The sequence below is a fragment of the Phoenix dactylifera genome, chromosome 12, assembly GCF_051530095.1.
Source record: "Phoenix dactylifera cultivar Ajwa chromosome 12, Ajwa_hap1_PhDact_Kaust_v1.1, whole genome shotgun sequence".
In the NCBI taxonomy this organism is placed as follows: domain Eukaryota; kingdom Viridiplantae; phylum Streptophyta; class Magnoliopsida; order Arecales; family Arecaceae; genus Phoenix; species Phoenix dactylifera.
In genome coordinates, this window is record NC_143201.1 from 27,297,016 (window position 1) to 27,314,344 (window position 17,329).

Below are 17,329 nucleotides of genomic sequence, written 5' to 3' on the forward strand. Positions count from 1 at the left end.
GAGAGTATTTTAACTACCATGCACCTACCACTTGTCCTTCCACATCTGCTTGTTCAAGAAGACCGGCACAGCCGGTACCAACCTTGGGCGGCTAAACCTGACCTACCTTAATAAAAATGAATTATAGTATCTTTAATGATAATAAAATTTTTTCTATCAAAGATGGTTAGATTGCAGTAGTACAAAGAATAACAAGCACTTTACAGCCTAAACAAAACATAAATAATTAAGCCTTCTACTAATCTAAATAAGGCTCATATAATTGGCGCCATAATCATCTCATAGCTATGCATTTTATCACTATCTATCATGCTTTGCAAAAAAAAAAAAATCAATGCTTTTATATAATTAACCAAAGAAAAATAGAACAATAACATTTACAGCTACGTCTCATAAACAAAAACATGACTTGAGCTACCAAAACAACGAGGAGATGCACTCACTAACAGTTTGGGGCCACTGGAGCTTCTATGAAAGAATTCATTGAGAGAATACAATCTAAAGAACTAGGCATATTCTCTCATCAAAAGGCAATATTTATATAGCTTAAAATATGATTATACAAACCAATCAAAATTCCCAACCATTGATGAAACAGAAAGCCAAACTTCTCCCACATTAGCGGAGAAAAGGCTGCACTTGAGATGAGCGTGTTGCCCTAGTCAGAACTTGTACCATACTGCAACATAGGTAGCTCAATGTTATGAAATGATATATCGATGCGCCCATCACCGCTCTTATAAATGAGATTTTGAGGATCTTGCAGTTAACTTGAATTTTTTCGTCTTCAGCCGATTTCCATTTGGTCAGGCTGTTGTAGTCAAAGGACAGTATAGATTTTCAATACTTTGGATGTGTCGCATACAACAAGGTTTTCTGAATCTGTTGTAGTAGTACACAGCCAATTGACCTGCCAAAAACAAAAGTGCTTTGGTTAGATACAAAGATCTGCCAAGGTTATTTGACCAGTCTTCTAGTTAAGCTGATGAGGCCCAGCTTTTCATCAGATGATGCATGCAGTTTCCCGAACAGAGACACGATTTTGGGTGTGGATCTGGATGGATGTGTTGGGTTGGGAGGAAGGAGGGGGAGCCAATTAACAGCCCAAACACAAACTTTGTAGTAGGAAACTTCTAACTGAGGTGCTGCATGTATGTAGTTATATAAACTATTTTGCAGATTCACTTCCCCGCAACTGCACCCAGATCCATCTCCTGCAACTGTTCTATATTGAAGTAACTCGATGCACATCTCTCAGCAAAATATCCCGGCACTCTGAGCTGTACTGCAGACATCAAGTATCTCAGAATTCAACACCGATAATAAAAGGAGTTATGTTCCCGTAATTGCTTGGACATCAAAAATCTAAATAATTGATTATCTAATAAACAGGCTTCTGATTGGTTTTCTAGGATAAGTTTACCCAACAACACCATGAATTCTTTATCAATAGATGGATGTCTTTGAGTGAATATAAAATATCTGAAGACAAATTTTAAGGTAAAACCTGTAAGCTTAAATAAATAACACCAGAAAAGAGTCAAGGTCTAATATTTCCTCAACAAACCAAATTACCAAGAATGATAATCTTGACGATTTAGTTGCCAAACCTCCACCAATTCTCATTGTCGGAAACAAACCTCCAAAGGGAACTTCTAGTGCACTTGAGTAATCTAACAATATCCTGTATAAGACGTTCTCCATGATGGTCTTATGATCTTTACCGGGGCAACCATGGAAACCGAAAATACTCTAAATTCTCTTTGCTCCTTTTAGGAGATATCTTGCAGGCTCCAAAAGCAGAACTTCCTCTTGGAGAAAATGCCGATGATAACAGTGCAGCCCTTGAACATTGTAAAAGTAAGTTTGTTTGGTACATCAGATAATTTTTGCCAGAATGCTAAACTAGTAGTTTGGCTAATGTCAGCCATTACAAATGGAAGATGAAACTCCTGTAACATGGAGTGAGAACTTGAACTTAAGCTGTTCTTCATGAGTTTTCATGTGCCAATTACATATAGGGATTTTCTAAGAATGCATCAATGATGCATGTTGGTGAATGGAAGCTAGTTTAAAGGTTACAGTTTACAAGGGTTCTTGGTTGGATAAACTCAAGCATGTAAGCTCTGCTTTGTGTGCCAAAACCTGTGGGCAGGGTTACATGCCAAAAACCTGTGGGCAAGGGTTCCAGAGGCTTGGTTCTTCTTCTTCTTCTTCTTCCACTATTTTACAAATTTCAGATGGAACTCCACCAACATGCAGCCAGAGTTTGAACTTAGGTTGTTCTTTATGAGTTTTCATGTGTTAATTATCATATAGGGTTCTGCCAAAAGCCGAGCGGGGACTACATGCCAAGTTTCCTCCTCCACCTCCTCCCATTATTTTACATATGGAAGGTCAAAGTTCGAACGTTAGTTGTTCTTTGAGTTCTCAAGTGTCAATTATCATATTCTTCTAAGAATCCATCAACAATATTTACTGGTGACTGGAAGCTGGTTTGGGGATCATAGTTCAAAAGAGGTCTCCCTCTTTTTGTTGATATAGAGAGAGGAAAACCAACTAGATTTATCAATGAGAAAAAAAAAATACAAAGTCACCCACCCTGAGGTAGGGCAGAAAGAGAGATGGCAAAAAATAGAGGACAATCGTAGAGGCAGCACAAGCTTGCATCACCAGGAAACAACATTTTATCTCAGAACTTTTCAAAACTCAGGATGCCCATTTGATACAAAACACCGATGAGTCCTTGAACAGGGAAACCAAATAGTAAAGTACATTAAGGTCCATGTAATTTTTGTGGAGAAAAAACTCTAGCAGTGGCACATGGTATTATCTGAACAGGCTATAAGGCCTAAGGACATGTCTTTCTCATGGCTATGGTTTGGCAGACTATTAAGAGATTATGCAACAGTTTTAGGGATTGTGCTGGTTGGTTACCCTCAAAGCAGAAAAACTCCACCAAATCTGCCTAGAAAGAAAATAGAGAGAGAATTCAATGCCCATTCAGCTATTTCACCATCATTCTCAGATATTTCACCATCATCACTTCAGAAGATAATCACTGAGAACACAATAGGTGGAGGCTTCAGTAGATTGAAGTTGAAAGTGTGGTAGCTTACTCTTCACACAGTATTATGAGTTTGCACATATTGTATCAATTACTCTTCCCTTGAATGGACAGTCGTCCAGTCCTTGTCTATTTTATCTCATAGTAGGCATTCAGGTCAATATTTGGTGAATATGAACAAACAGATGGAACTCCATGTCAAACACCAAGTTCTCAATCGCTCCTAGGTGTATGTCTTAAGTTTTTTATTAAAGAATTGAAGAATTGATGCCTGAGCACAATATATTATTGACATAAGAGAACATAAATGTCCAATGAAATTTTAGGATCAAACAAATCTTCTGTACAGAGAACTACTAACATTACGAAAAGAGGATATGGTTTTTCTTTGAAATTTGAATTTGCACTAAAACCTAGCAGTAGAGCTGTAATTATCTTCTTCTAACTGTGTGAAGTCATAGGAGGAGAATTGAGGAAGGCAAAGAAGTACCATTTACATTACGTGCAGTTTTTTTTCAAAATATCGAAATAGCATATGCAAATGAAAACAACTTGTTGCCTCTTCTACAACCAACAAAGTATGCCAATTTGTTTAACCAACATATGGAAAATATATGGAAATGAAGCTTAGAGTTCACCTTCTTCTTCAAATCAATGTTTAAAATTAAAGCATTATTGCAGCTTGTTTGTTCAGCACAAGAATGTCTAGACCAGTCCCACAGCTTCACGCATGCATCATTTCCCCCTGAAATGAGAAACTTGCCTCTCTCCCCAAACAATGAAAAAGACCTGTGTCAATCATAAAACTATTAGATAGATAAAAAAAAAGAGAAGCCCAGTGCACAAGGCTCCCCATGTACACAACTTTACCCCACATGCAGAGAGGCTGTTTCTATATTTCAAACCCGGGTTACGATGGAACAACCTTACCGTTGTGCAAGGCTCACCCTCATAAAACAGTCTTGGATAGATAACCTCTATAATAAACAATACATGAATTACTTACACACAAGATACAGCAGCAGTATGCCCTCCCAAACTGTAATCTAGTTGAGTCCTCTTCACTAGATTTCGACCAATTGCATGATTTGCAGCTTGAACATCACTTTTCTTGGATCTCGATTGAAAATTTTTAGACTTCACAGTGGCCAGCTCAGATTCTAGATCAATTACATCAACAACACCATCACCTCTTGCGACAGCACATGCCTTGTTCAGTCCCTGTAACATGTCCATTTCAGGGACTGCTATTGAGTGCACAAAAGCAGGATTGAGACATTGTCCTACATTGCCACAAGAAACAGTGCTGTCCACTTCGGGCACCCCTGCAATAATTGAAAGATAATGTGATTTATTTATTGAAAGAAAAAAATTAGAATCCTTTCTTTGAGGCAGTTTTCAGATTTCAGGCATCAAATAATGAAGAAAATGGTTTGAAAAAATAACACTTCTTCGATACAAAATGACCACGTGACTTGTCATTGTACTAAACATGAGATTTAAGGAGTACATATAAATATGCAATGGTTATTCCCCAAGACACCACTAAAGAAGAAATCATGAAATCATACCAGTTTTATAAACTGTCTTGTAGTGAAATAGCAAGATAGTGAAATACATGACAATCACTTGTATATTTATACCATAGTCTATGACATTGTACGTTCGCCCTCTCGAGAAGTCCCACATAGCAAGCTTTGAGTCAAGTCCTCCAGTAATGGCTGCCAAACACATCCATCAGATATTAATAGTGGTGAAGGAAGAACATTTAGCATTTCTAACTGGTCACCAAGATGTAAAACCCATCAATAAACACATGAGATAACTAGTCATAAGGAACACCATTGTTTGAAAATGAAAGAAATCTGTGTAACAGATGCAACATATCAGTAGCCAAAAGAAAGATCGCACAGAATCTTTTGTAGCATTCTCAGATTCATTAAAGATGTGTTTGCGCTATTGTTGACAATCACCGCAAAAAAGGAATTTACCGCAAACATAATTGCATCACTGAATGTTTGACAAATACAATTAAAGTTGAAAGAAAAATTTTACAAGTGTCATGCTTTGATGGCATAACTTGCATACTTCTTTTCTAAACCTTAACATCCACTAGTGGAACATAAATTTTTAAGAACTTTGATGCAAATAAAGGAAAAATGAAAACTAAACTAGAACAATATGTAGTGATATTACATTAAATAGGGAAAAAAATTGTACACATATATTAGGACCCAGATATAATCTCTAACCTTCTAGGGGGAGGATATATTTAAGCATTTACAGTGAAATTGGGAAAATTTCAAAACCTCTGATTAGCATAACAAATAGCAATGAATGGGGTCAGCTTCAAGTAAACAAATAAGTAATGGCCACCGGACTAACAAATTAAGTGCAGGAAATAGCATCTTGCCATTGAACACATTTGAAGTACCAAGTCAAAGCCCAACTACATTGTGAGGATAAAATGTTGAAACATACTCCTTTGTAGTTTTTATAATGAATTTCAAATCTTAAGTAACCTTTCTAAATTCTGATGTATGTATATTGCATTCAATGATATGTTGCCCCCCCTCAAACCCCTAAACAAAAAAAAAAAAAAAACAGGGCGCTCAAACGGTGGTTTTCTTCTCTATGTGAGTTCTCAACAAAATGTCTTGTAATTGGTCATGGCTTACATAATGCAGTATATGTTGATCCTTGTGTAGTTGTTTTTATGCTTTTTGGTTGTTTTCCTTGTACTTCTGTTGATTATGTTTAAATAGCCCAACCTGTATCGTTTCTATAAAAATTATCTTAGTGCGCGGATAGCATAAGGTAGAATTCATGTGATACTAATAAAGAGTAAAGACCAACAATTATACATGAATGACTATGGGGTAATTGGAAAACTTTATTTGATAAGGATGCCGATACAGATGAACAGCTATAACCAGCCAAAGCGAGATATAGATTTTTCCAGAAATCCATAGGAGTTTGAATCACCGATATTATGATGGAAAATCAAGGTACCTTGAAAACCCATAATGAAAAACCAAGTTAACATGCTCAAAGCTAGGTTTAGAGGATGAACAATTCATACTATATGGAACTAGTGACAAATCTATATGGAACCAGTGACAAAGGCCCAGATGACCCCCTAATATAGTGCATAGACTTTGATTAAGTCTATCTGAATGGAGTATGGAGACACTAGAGCAGAAATCTAATCCTATACAAGGAGGATTTGGCTTGTTGGATGTGGTCTATTGGAGTATATAGATGACATAGGTCTGGCTATTGAATTAGTGCCACAAATCAGGTTCCTTATTGCAGACAATCTGGACAAAAGTAGGTGGACTTCCACATGATATAATGAAATGACATTCGACTTTTTAAGGAAAGTTATCAGCTTTATGTAAATCAGGAGGTTGCTTTAGAACATGACACAAAGTCAACACCAACATCATTATGGTGCTTAAGAAAGGACAAGAGACTTTTAGGACAGTCAAAAGATTGGTATACTTGTTTATAAGATTAAATTAAACAAAAGATGTTCCTTGATCAAAAGAAGCATATATGTGGAGATAAGAGTGATGATAGGAAACATATTATGGCCATACGCCTAGGAGAACTAATAAAGCTACTTTGAAGGACATCAATGAAGGATGTTAAAGTGTATGGTTGCTCCTTAAAAATTGCAGATTCCTACACATGGTGAAGTTGAAACTTGAGAACACAAAATAGAGGTGCCAAAGATATTGATGAGCTATGAAGAGTGATATATCCTATGATGCCAAAGTCTTGGGGCATGAAAAGAAAAGCATGATAACAAATTAGTGAAGACTGACGATACTTGCACGATATCTATGCAGAATAAGAATCCATGATTTGGTGGGTAATAACAATCAGTGAATTATAAGTAAATTTTATTAAATGCTATGAAACATGATGGATTTAATAACTTGATCCTCAGTGAGTTTCCTAAAAGTAACGTATGAAAAGGACTTTGTAAGACAAAAAAAAGGATACCTGTCCAAGGCTTCCAAGAGAGGAACTGTACACTACTGCATATCTGTCGAAAAGCAATTAAGGAAGCACAGGCTTTTTTTGGCACGCGGAATTCACAGCAAGAAAAAGATCAGTCAGTGCAATCTATTGAGTAGAATTACTCAAAACCTGATATTGTGCAAATATCCTCAGGCAATCAAATTTTATATTTCAGATAACTATAGTATATGTCAAACAAATGAACTGATCACTGAGAGACATGCGATCAGCGCTCAATGATTTAGGACCTGTTTGGAGGAGCTTTTGGAGGGCCAAAAAGCACTTTCTGGCCCTCCAAAAGTACTTTTAGTAAAAAATGGTGTTTGGTAAAATTTTCGGAAAGCTGTTTCAGCTTTTGCGGAAAGCTAAAAATAGCTTTTGGGGAGAAGCTCCAATTTGGAGCTTTCCGAAAACGTTGTTTCAGCTTTGTCGGGAAGCTGTTTTTTGGACCAAAGTACCCCATTTAAATCTCACTTTTTCTCCCTAAAACCCTCATCCCACCTCTTCCTCTCTCACCCATCCCCTCCCTCTCTCTCTCTATCTTCTTCTTCCGCTCAACGCCGCCTCTGTTCCTTCTTCCTCTTCTTTTTTTTTTCTTTTTTTTTGTTTTGGGAGCTCGTGGCTGCCCACAGTGGTAGCCACCATGTCGGCCACCACCCATGGCCAGCAACCCTTTTATATTTCAATAAAATAAAATAATAAATAAATAAATAAATAAATAAAATAAATAAAAAGGAAAATAATGAGTGAGTGGCAAATAATCTGATCTAAATAAATAAATAAATAAAAATATTAGTAATTATTTAACCAATTTTATCACCTAGCTAGAAAATTTGTTAAAGAGATAAATGGTCACTAGAAGGATGAAAAATTAATTTACACTAATAATTATAATATTTTATATATTTATTATTGTATTATACTATAAATATAATATTATATTACATTATATCATAATACATTGATATGTTATGTTAAATAATTTAATATTATATTAAATTATTATTCTATAATACATAATATTATAATACTATATTATAATAATATTATATTACATTACATTAATATTATAAATTTATGTATTAATACATATTATATTTTATTATACTCTATTGTATAATACTGGTAATGTCCTTTATAATCATTTTATCACACAAAAGTACTTTCTCAGTTTGTTTACCAAATACATGTTAAAATGCCACAGCACTTTAGAAATGTAGCTACCAAACAGCAAACAGCTTTTTATAAACGCTCTGCTTCAGACAGCTCTACTTCCAACAGCTCTACTTCCAAAACCTCTACTACTAATAGCTCCCCCAAACAGAGCCTTAATTCAAGATGTAAGGCATAAAAAAAGATCCAGGTATAATAATTATTCAGGATACACTGGTATGAACCGCTCTTAAGGTTTTGTACAGGCATTGCTGGCTAGTGTCAATGATCTGCAAAAGAGTAAAACATTATACTAAATTAAAAGATTTTTAGAGCAACAAATACTGGGTACCACCACCATCTCTGGAAATGTCGAGATTCAAGTAGATGAAAATAAAAATAAAATATTATGAAGATGCAGTGTGAATAAAACAGAATATTTCAAACTTTCGATTGATACAACACTAGCCAAGAAAACACTGCTTTTATCTAAATAATTAAGATGAAAGTAGGAAAATAAATAATTTCTAAATTTAAGGAGCATATTCAGACTGATATCACAAATAACTAAACCATTGCCCAACATGAACACAAAAGGCTTTTAAAAATACCAGAATAAAGTGCATAAAGTAAATAATTTGTGATCCACTGCAGCAAAATCAAATGTAGCATCTCATGATTCAATTGAAGTTTACCATGAGCCTTGTGCTATATCCGACTCCTATGATGCAGAGACTTGAGCACTACTACATGGTTTCTAAGTGATAAATAAGTTGAAATCGATCAAATTAAAGTCAAAGAAGAGACTATAGACTAAAAAAGCTAGATGAGTAATTCAATAATCATAACACAGTTGAATAACATTTCACAGGAACATACTGGCATCTCCTCAAAGTGGCACAAGGTTGTCAACAGAATTTAAAATAGAGTAAGAACATCAAAAATACTTTCCTATGGAACAAATAACACTGAACAATTTTCCATAGAGGGATTCAAAGGCAGAAGTTATTGGTCAGGATCGCATGCTAGTTTTTTTTTTTGTCAGGGCTGGTGGTTAAGGTGGGGTGCATAGCAGCTGGGAGGTGCCATTATTTTGTTTCCTCTTCTCGTTTTATTTCTAAATTCTTGCTTGCACCATCCCTACCAATTTGTCATACTTACAAATCTGTCAATTACCACTTTGGAAACCTAGTCACATGTTGTAAACCAATATTAAACAATACTAACAAATTTATAAATCCTGACATATGTAAAAGAGAATCCACATCATGGTTTCCTAACACTGGAGGGTAATTTGTATCCCTCAAATAATTTTTAAAAGTTGAAGATACATGCAAACATAGAAACAATCAAAAAACGTGCAAGTGCTCAATCAGCTAAAAACAGGAAGAGCAAAACTCAAGGATCTTACTAGGTTGGTAGTATAACTAAGAGGGGCTTGGCTCCTAGAAAAAATACAAGAATACGTATTTAGGTTGTACTAGCGATTATGTATTTTGTTAACATTTTGGAGTTGACTTCCTCTACCAGGTATAGACTTTGCTAGATAATGCTTAATCTCTCCAAAGCTATGATGCTGTCTTCATTTATTTCTCATATGAACACTTGCAAGTTATAACCTTCATTATTACGATATGGTAGGTCAACTGTTAAATATTTGAATTATGATTGTTTTCCTAGAAAAATATGGAACACTATCTTTTGCATTAGATGTACCTTCACTCAAAGTCTATCAGCATACAGTTGATGTTGCAGAATTGCACCTTCCTCCTAAAAGGAAGATTCACAACCTTCATCAAAAAATTGCAAACAACACCAGAAGGATTACAATTAGAGGTGGCAATTTATTCCACCCCATCGGGTACCAAACCCGACGACCCAACTCTGATGGGTCGGGTTTTACCTGACTAATTTAGAGTCAACGGCACGGACGGGCCTTCATTCTAAAACCCGTAGCAGATCTGGGACAGGTGCAGATAATGGCAATGCCCACCCCAAACTCAACTCGATTATATATAAACCTTGATGATTGGGATGATTATGATGATAATGGGGAAGAAAGTATTTTAATCGATTATGAGAAAGATTAATCATATGAAAGGCTACAAGATACATGCTTGGTTGTTCATTTTTTTGCAATTGATTGCTTTTCTTAGTTAAAGAGACATTTGACTTTCAAAAGAACAATATTTTGGCTTGTTGTTTCTATTATTGTCAAAAGTTTGGTTTGTTATATTCTGAGTCTTCGACTCTTATTTTATTTAATGTTATATGAAGTACTGAGATTCGCTTTTACATTCTTTTTTATTAGTTTGATTTGTATGCAAAAAAAAAAAAAAAAAATTGCAACCTTACCCACCTTGACTCATCCCTACTCACCCTGCCCCCCCTCGAGGTGGGTAAAAAGCAAGTAGGGGTATGTGGTTCCCAATTGCCGGGTGTGCATACGGGTAATGGCTTCCCCATAACCACCCCGTTAGCATCCCTAGTTACAATTGATGGCAAAGCATCTATGACTTTGATATATGATCTATTCCTTCTCTACATAACCTAAATTCTCTTTTCTAAATTATAAGGCAGACTGATGTGGGATGCAGACAAAAATGTAGTGTTTAATATCTAATCGATTAACATAATTCTCAAGCTATAAATTGCATCATAGCATTAGGTATGGCAGAGAAGATAAATGAAAGAAAAGAGCATTTTTCTATCTCATGTTTTCATCTGAATTAATCTAAAAACAAAAGGGAAGAAAAACAAATAAAAGAATTAACAGCCTTCACTTTCCTAGTGCAGCTTGCACTATAAATTCATTGTTTCTAAGGGGGGAAAAACACTACCAATACCAAAACCATAGGATCTACAAATATACATATATATGGCCTGCATTACCATGTACGTCACACGAGCTGCAACATTTCATAAAGTGAAAAATATCCATTTACATAAGTCTTCACAAAAATATAGAAATGTCTAGAGTCAATATAGCTGTATAAAAAAGTATTATCATTGGAAAGCAATTTACCCTTTCACAATGTAATTATGTACCTTAACATCACCACTATCATCGGCAGCAGCAAGGAAATTCGACTTTGAGCTGTATGCAATCTGAAAGAACATTACGGGCATTTAGAATTTCTAGATTTGGACTATTACACTATTAGAGAAATTCCACAATCGTAGAAATATTGAAGCCCAAAATCCAATTGAAATGAAACTTAATTAGGCAATGAACTTGGTATGATAGAACTGCTATCACTAAACAGCAATTTAAGGAAAATTCAAAAAAGATATCAAAAGTCACAACACATTAAATAACTCAAAGTCAATCCAATTATAGAACAATACTTCTTTGATAATAAACTGAGAGTATAAAATGTTAGAAGATTTACAAGATGGTGCTATGGACATCCAAGATGGACAATTGACCTACTTTTAACCCTCTAAAAAGCCTTCTCCTACCACCATCCATAATATAAGACCCACAACCAATCTTCCAAACAATATAGTTATTTCCTGAACTCATTTAGTCAAGATTCAGCATCACTTCTGTGTCAGCATTTCCTACAAGTTCATCAAATCTCAACCTTTAAATCTCTTCTATCTTAACTTTCATCCTCTAAGCTATATATGCAAAGCAAACCTAATTTTGCTGATGATGCACCAGTCTTTTTTAAAATGAGATGGTCAGTAGGAGGTCATATTAAAAGGATTGGAGAGTTACAAGCACAAAAAGGGCGCAAGGGGGAGGTCAAAGATATAAATGGCTATAATGGAAAAAAGAAGGTTAAAGTGTAAATCAAGAAACAAAATTTAGAAAGAAAAAAAAAATGGTGGAGAGTAGAGTCATACCCTAAGTAACCTGGTGAAGATTCACATTGATCAAGAAAGGATAACCAACACCTTCTTCATGGCTGATCTGCTGGGAAGTTAGCAAAACAAGCAACGTGTTGAATGAGAATTGCATACTTTTAAGAACCTAATAACCTTAGTGGGCATGATAGTCAATCTCCAAGACATCTTCTCAAGATAATATTGAACAACATTTTAATAAATCACCTTCAGTTAATGACCACTGTTCATCCAACTTTTGAAGATAAAGATTTAACAGAGCGAGTATAGTTGGCATATCTACCTACAGGACATAAGGAGTAGACCAGCGACTCAACTTAATAATACTTCAAGAAAAAGAAGGTGAATATAAGTTATGTGGATGATTAACAATGTTCAAGGTGAATTTGCGATAACTACATGGTCATCCACATATTTCTCCATTAAAAAAAATAAAAATGATAGGAAAAACAGTGAGCTCCTATTGGACAAGTATATCTCCATACAACTGTTGACAACCTATGGAAAATGTTTTCAGTGAATCTCTGAGACAAATATAAGAAAAACACAGGTAACTAGGTTTGCATAAAATATTAGAGCTTCCTTTTAAACCAATGAGACAATAAGAAAAGAGAAAGGTCAAATGTAATTTTAAACCTAACAAACAAAACTATAGAATTGTTATCAACAGTCTTCAAGTATTGGGGAGCTGAATCATGTTTAATCATGTTTTCGTCCATGGTTCTAGATATCTCTTGAATAAGTGCAACTTTCCTCAAAATCTATAAGATGCTCGGTGTAAAGTATATAATGATACACAACTAAACAGTTTCCACTACCTTTCTCCGCCACCGTATCATCTCTTTACCTTGTATGCACAGGACAGTAAGTTTTGGATAAGAATCATTTTGCACCAATCCTTATATGATGAAACTTGACAGCAAAATAATGCATCAACAAAATCATCACAAGATTTTTCTACTTAGCTCAATGTTTGACGAGCGTTAATGTGATAAAGAACTCAAGATGTTGTACCCATGCTGACCAGGAAACCACAAAATTCCTTTTGACATTTATGAGAAACAATCAATCGTTTAAAGAGTATGGAGTAATATCACAATCTGGGAAATCTTACATGTTACAGATATCAGCAGTCTGCTTGTGGTATACTAGTTCGGCCACTTATTTGTTTATCATTGAGTATAAGGGAGTTAGCATGGCAATTGTCAGTCAATGTGCTGGAGTCTAAACATGTTATTTTCCGTGCTTGAATTAGATTAACCATCCAGTTGTCTCTATGGATGCAATAATAAGCATGGAATGAAAGAATTCTGAAAGTGCAGCAGTATTTCATTATAGATTAAGAGAACAGTTTGCCAAAAAAACAATCCAAAAGGTAATATATTACCTGATTTATCTCGTCTTTGTTATAGTTGTAGGTCTCCAATGGCTTCCAAGAAGAGACCTTCAGAAGACAAACATTGTAGTATCAGGAGCGAAGAACATAAGATTAGTGAACCATATAGTAGCAGAATTTTTTTCTAACATGGCATTATCTTTGAGTTTTATTATTTGCAGGGCATTATCAAAGAGTATTATGACAGGATATTATGATCTTTTGTCCCCTAAAACCTATCATGCATCAACAATCACAATGTCTGACTTTGATATCTTTCTGTTATCAACAAAAAATTACATTAAGTTTATGTACCTTCTTGCTACTGTCCAGGAAAAAATATATTAAACTATGTTCGTGCTAATATTGACATGCAAATGCACAAATGATGCAGCAGCTTGAGGAAGTTGTGCCCTGGATACACATATATGCATATATACACATATATCAAGAATTTACCTCATCATGCATCCAGCGTCCAATCCTTATTAATATGACATACACTTTAAGCACACCAGATAAGCATGTGATGACCAATAACCTTCTGTTCACATACACAAAGAGCAGCATTTTTTTAAAGAAAAATCCATAGTGCAATTAAACCCAAAAATATGGACGTCCAAACTCCAGCCACTATAGGGTCTAGAAAAGGTCAAATGCACCCAGCCTTATGCCCACGTATGGAGAGACTGCTACCATGTTTCGAATCCATAAAGCCCATGTCATAATGGAGCAACCTTATAGTTGCCAAGGCTCGCTATCTAATTAAACCAAAAAAATACGAAAAACCCAAAAATATGCATAGGGCAGATCAGTTTCAAAATCACAATCAAACTTTGTGGCCAATTATATATGAATCAATCTTTAAAATATTATTACTTATTGTTATGTATCATTGCGTAACAAGCAATATATTGCAATATTCAATAAAATATAGATGTGTTCCCAAGATGCATGAGTGCACATGACACTAATAAATCCAAATAAAGGTACACGACATGCTAGACAGAACAGCAAGGACTAGTACTTTAAACCATGGTGAGAACTCAAGGAAAATAAATAGGTAGGACACGAAAAGATAATTACCTACCATATGAATGTCCAAGCATGAGACTTTAGTACCTGAGGAGGCATAGACAATAGCTTCATTTCCTGACAAGATGGTTGGTGATTTAGCCCAGCTTTAGAAATCAAATCCATTCATTGACAAGTTCAAACATAAAAAAGGCAATCCCAAAATGCATCGCGCTAACCTGCTTTGAAACATAAAGAAGAAATAGGCTGCTCCCCTAAATCAATGGTAAACAGAACATCCTTGCACCGCAAATCAAACCAGCAGATGCGACCATCCTATAGCCAAGAAGATATCAAAGTATGTCACTAGAAGCAAAGTTTATCGAAAAACAAATATAATGAACATTAATTATTAGCACATAACTTTCAGAAGGACTGGATCATGAACTTTCTTGGACATATGACCTAGGTAGACACTCAGTAGAATGCTAAGATATTTTCTGATAAGACGTCCAACTACCACACTGCATGAGTAGGAAAAGTAATGATTTTTTTCTTTTTACAAATGAGGAACAAAGACAATCCGGGAAAGAAGTGAGTTTGCTCGAGACTTATCATGTAGAAAAGAATGAGAAAGAAGGTCAGCAATCACCTTGGCATACTAAAAAACAGGTTTGCTTGATACTGGAAGCGGTCATCTAAAAACCAAGCTTTTCTTGGACAAATTTGGCAAAAACTTCCTGACAATTTTTCTTGATAGTCTCCCAGAACATTTTAAATAGAGGACGAGAAAATATGTAGGTCCTGGATTGCATAGGGCCTGTTCGGCATCACTGTTGTTTTTTGGTTTTTGTTTCTCTACAAATTACTGAAATACCACATGGAGATTGATGTTGAAGATAGCATTTGCACAAAACTTCTGCTATTCCTTGCTTTCGCTTCCATTCCTTTTGGAAAAGACAGATCTTTGCTTCCAAAAATATCTAAAGATTTTACAGACAATTTCAAAAAATAAAAGGGTTTCATCATGCATTTTATTCAGTCTAGTTCATTTTCTTCTTGGGCTTTTGAAAACAAAAACAGGAAAAAAAAATACCAAACGGGACTTTCGACATCGAGAGAAAACAACACAATCGAAGCTAAAATAGCTGACTCCGGGAAAGAAGAAATTGCTTCAAGACCTCTAAGTTTTTGTAGTAAACACTAATTTATAGCCGGTCGGAAAGGATCATTTACCGGTCACTAAACCAACGAGATTCTTGAATTTTTTTTTCCGGAAAGGATTAAGGAGATTCTTGAATTTTCAGGAACACATGCCAGACGGGACCTTCGACATCGAGAGAAAACAACAAAAATCGAAGCTAAAATAGCTGACTCCGGGAAAGAAGAAATTGATTCAAGACCTCTAAGTTTTTGTAGTGAACACTAATTTATAGCCAGTCGGAACGGATCATTTACCGGTCACTAAACCAACGAGATTCTTGATTTTTTTTTTTCCGGAAAGGATTAAGGAGATTCTTGAATTTTCAGGAACACATGCCAAACGGGACCTTCGACATCGAGAGAAAACAACACAATCGAAGCTAAAATAGCTGACTCCGGGAAAGAAGAAATTGATTCAAGACCTCTAAGTTTTTGTAGTGAACACTAATTTATAGCCGGTCGGAAAGGATCATTTACCGGTCACTAAACCAACGAGATTCTTGAATTTTTTTTCGGGAAAGGATAAAGGAGATTCTTGAATTTTTTTCCGGAAAGGATAAAGGAGATTCTTGAATTTTCAGTAACACATGCACCAAAACATAAACCCTAAAACCTTATTGCCCAAGGAATCTTGAAACCCTAACAGGTGGGGGGAGAAGGGGAGGAGAGAGAGAGGAAGATGCAGAGGAGTAGAAGGAGAAGATACCTCGCCGGAAGAAGCGATGATCCCGGGACGGGCCCGTGAGGCGATGCAGCAGGCGACCGCTGCCTTGTGGCCTTTCAATCGTCTCGGCTTCATCAGCAGCGAAAATCTTCTTTCTAAGCGGCGTCTCTCTCTTTCTCCTCTCAAGAATCGAAGCACGCCCTTTACGGCCTGGTCACCGCTTCTCGGCTACACAAAATTTTAGGACGGACTGAACCGGGGATAGCTGTTTTATAAGGAAAACCGGGGCACGCTGTCAGTTGCGTCATCTCACTCCCAGGCGGGCACAATGTCTAATAATTTGCGAGCATCCCGGCCCGGCCCATCGCAGCCGTAGGCGGCTCCCAACAATTGATGGGCCTTCGCGCAGCGGAACAAACTTGATGGCCGCGGTCCGATCCGGAATTTCTATTGACCGTTGTCCCATGCCATCATATATAATTATATAAAATTACATAATTATATAGTATAGAGAGGTTTTTCGATAATTTATAATTTATCAAAAATTAAGAAATTCATATCTAAAGCCACAACATGGTTATACTGTTGCAATTAAATATTTTTTTTAAAATTCTAAAATACCGTAGATAAGGCTATCTCATCCCGTGATTTTAATGTCATGCTTCTTCCAAACAAGACCAGTTCGGTGCTAAAATATTCATCATTCTAAAAAGATAATTTTTTCTTGAACAACAGTCCAATCCAAACACGAACAAAGCATTCTAAAATAGCTCTTGTAATAGTGAGATTTTCCTCTTTTATCAAAGAGGATATGCTTCCCCAAAATTTCTGGAACTCGTGGATTTCTTAAAGGTGGATTTTTCAAAAGAATCAGTATTAGGATCGTAGTCGTCCTCTTCTTGGACCGTAGAGACCGTAAAGGATGAAACACTTGTGATTAGATTTGAATAAATGGATGTGACTTTATACACGG

At 35.7% G+C, this 17,329-nt stretch overlaps 1 protein-coding gene across 8 annotated transcripts; it reads right to left on the minus strand.

Moving 5' to 3' along the window:
• Positions 1 to 466: 466 nt before the first annotated feature.
• Positions 467 to 16,613, minus strand: LOC103721690 (Transducin/WD40 repeat-like superfamily protein). 8 transcript variants are annotated; one of them, XM_089926747.1, is made up of 12 exons: positions 16,399 to 16,586; positions 15,142 to 15,472; positions 14,729 to 15,013; positions 14,562 to 14,627; positions 13,935 to 14,019; positions 13,488 to 13,544; positions 11,297 to 11,356; positions 8,482 to 8,538; positions 7,079 to 7,121; positions 4,639 to 4,788; positions 4,074 to 4,392; positions 3,433 to 3,856 (listed from the first exon to the last, which is right to left on the minus strand). In XM_089926747.1, exons 4-12 carry the CDS (start codon positions 14,582 to 14,584, stop codon positions 3,583 to 3,585), a joined length of 1,068 nt encoding a protein of 355 aa, XP_089782873.1. In that variant the 5' UTR covers positions 14,585 to 14,627; positions 14,729 to 15,013; positions 15,142 to 15,472; positions 16,399 to 16,586; the 3' UTR covers positions 3,433 to 3,582. The 8 variants fall into 8 exon arrangements, with proteins under 8 accessions (XP_008774989.3, XP_088565589.2, XP_089782873.1 ...); XM_008776767.5 differs by lacking the exons at positions 13,935 to 14,019; positions 15,142 to 15,472 and adding an exon at positions 467 to 910 and having other exon boundaries at positions 3,706 to 3,856; positions 4,711 to 4,788; positions 14,566 to 14,627; positions 14,729 to 14,825; positions 16,399 to 16,613; XM_088709463.2 differs by lacking the exons at positions 13,935 to 14,019; positions 15,142 to 15,472 and adding an exon at positions 467 to 910 and having other exon boundaries at positions 3,706 to 3,856; positions 14,566 to 14,627; positions 14,729 to 14,825; positions 16,399 to 16,613.
• Between the last annotated feature and the right edge of the window lie 716 nt (positions 16,614 to 17,329).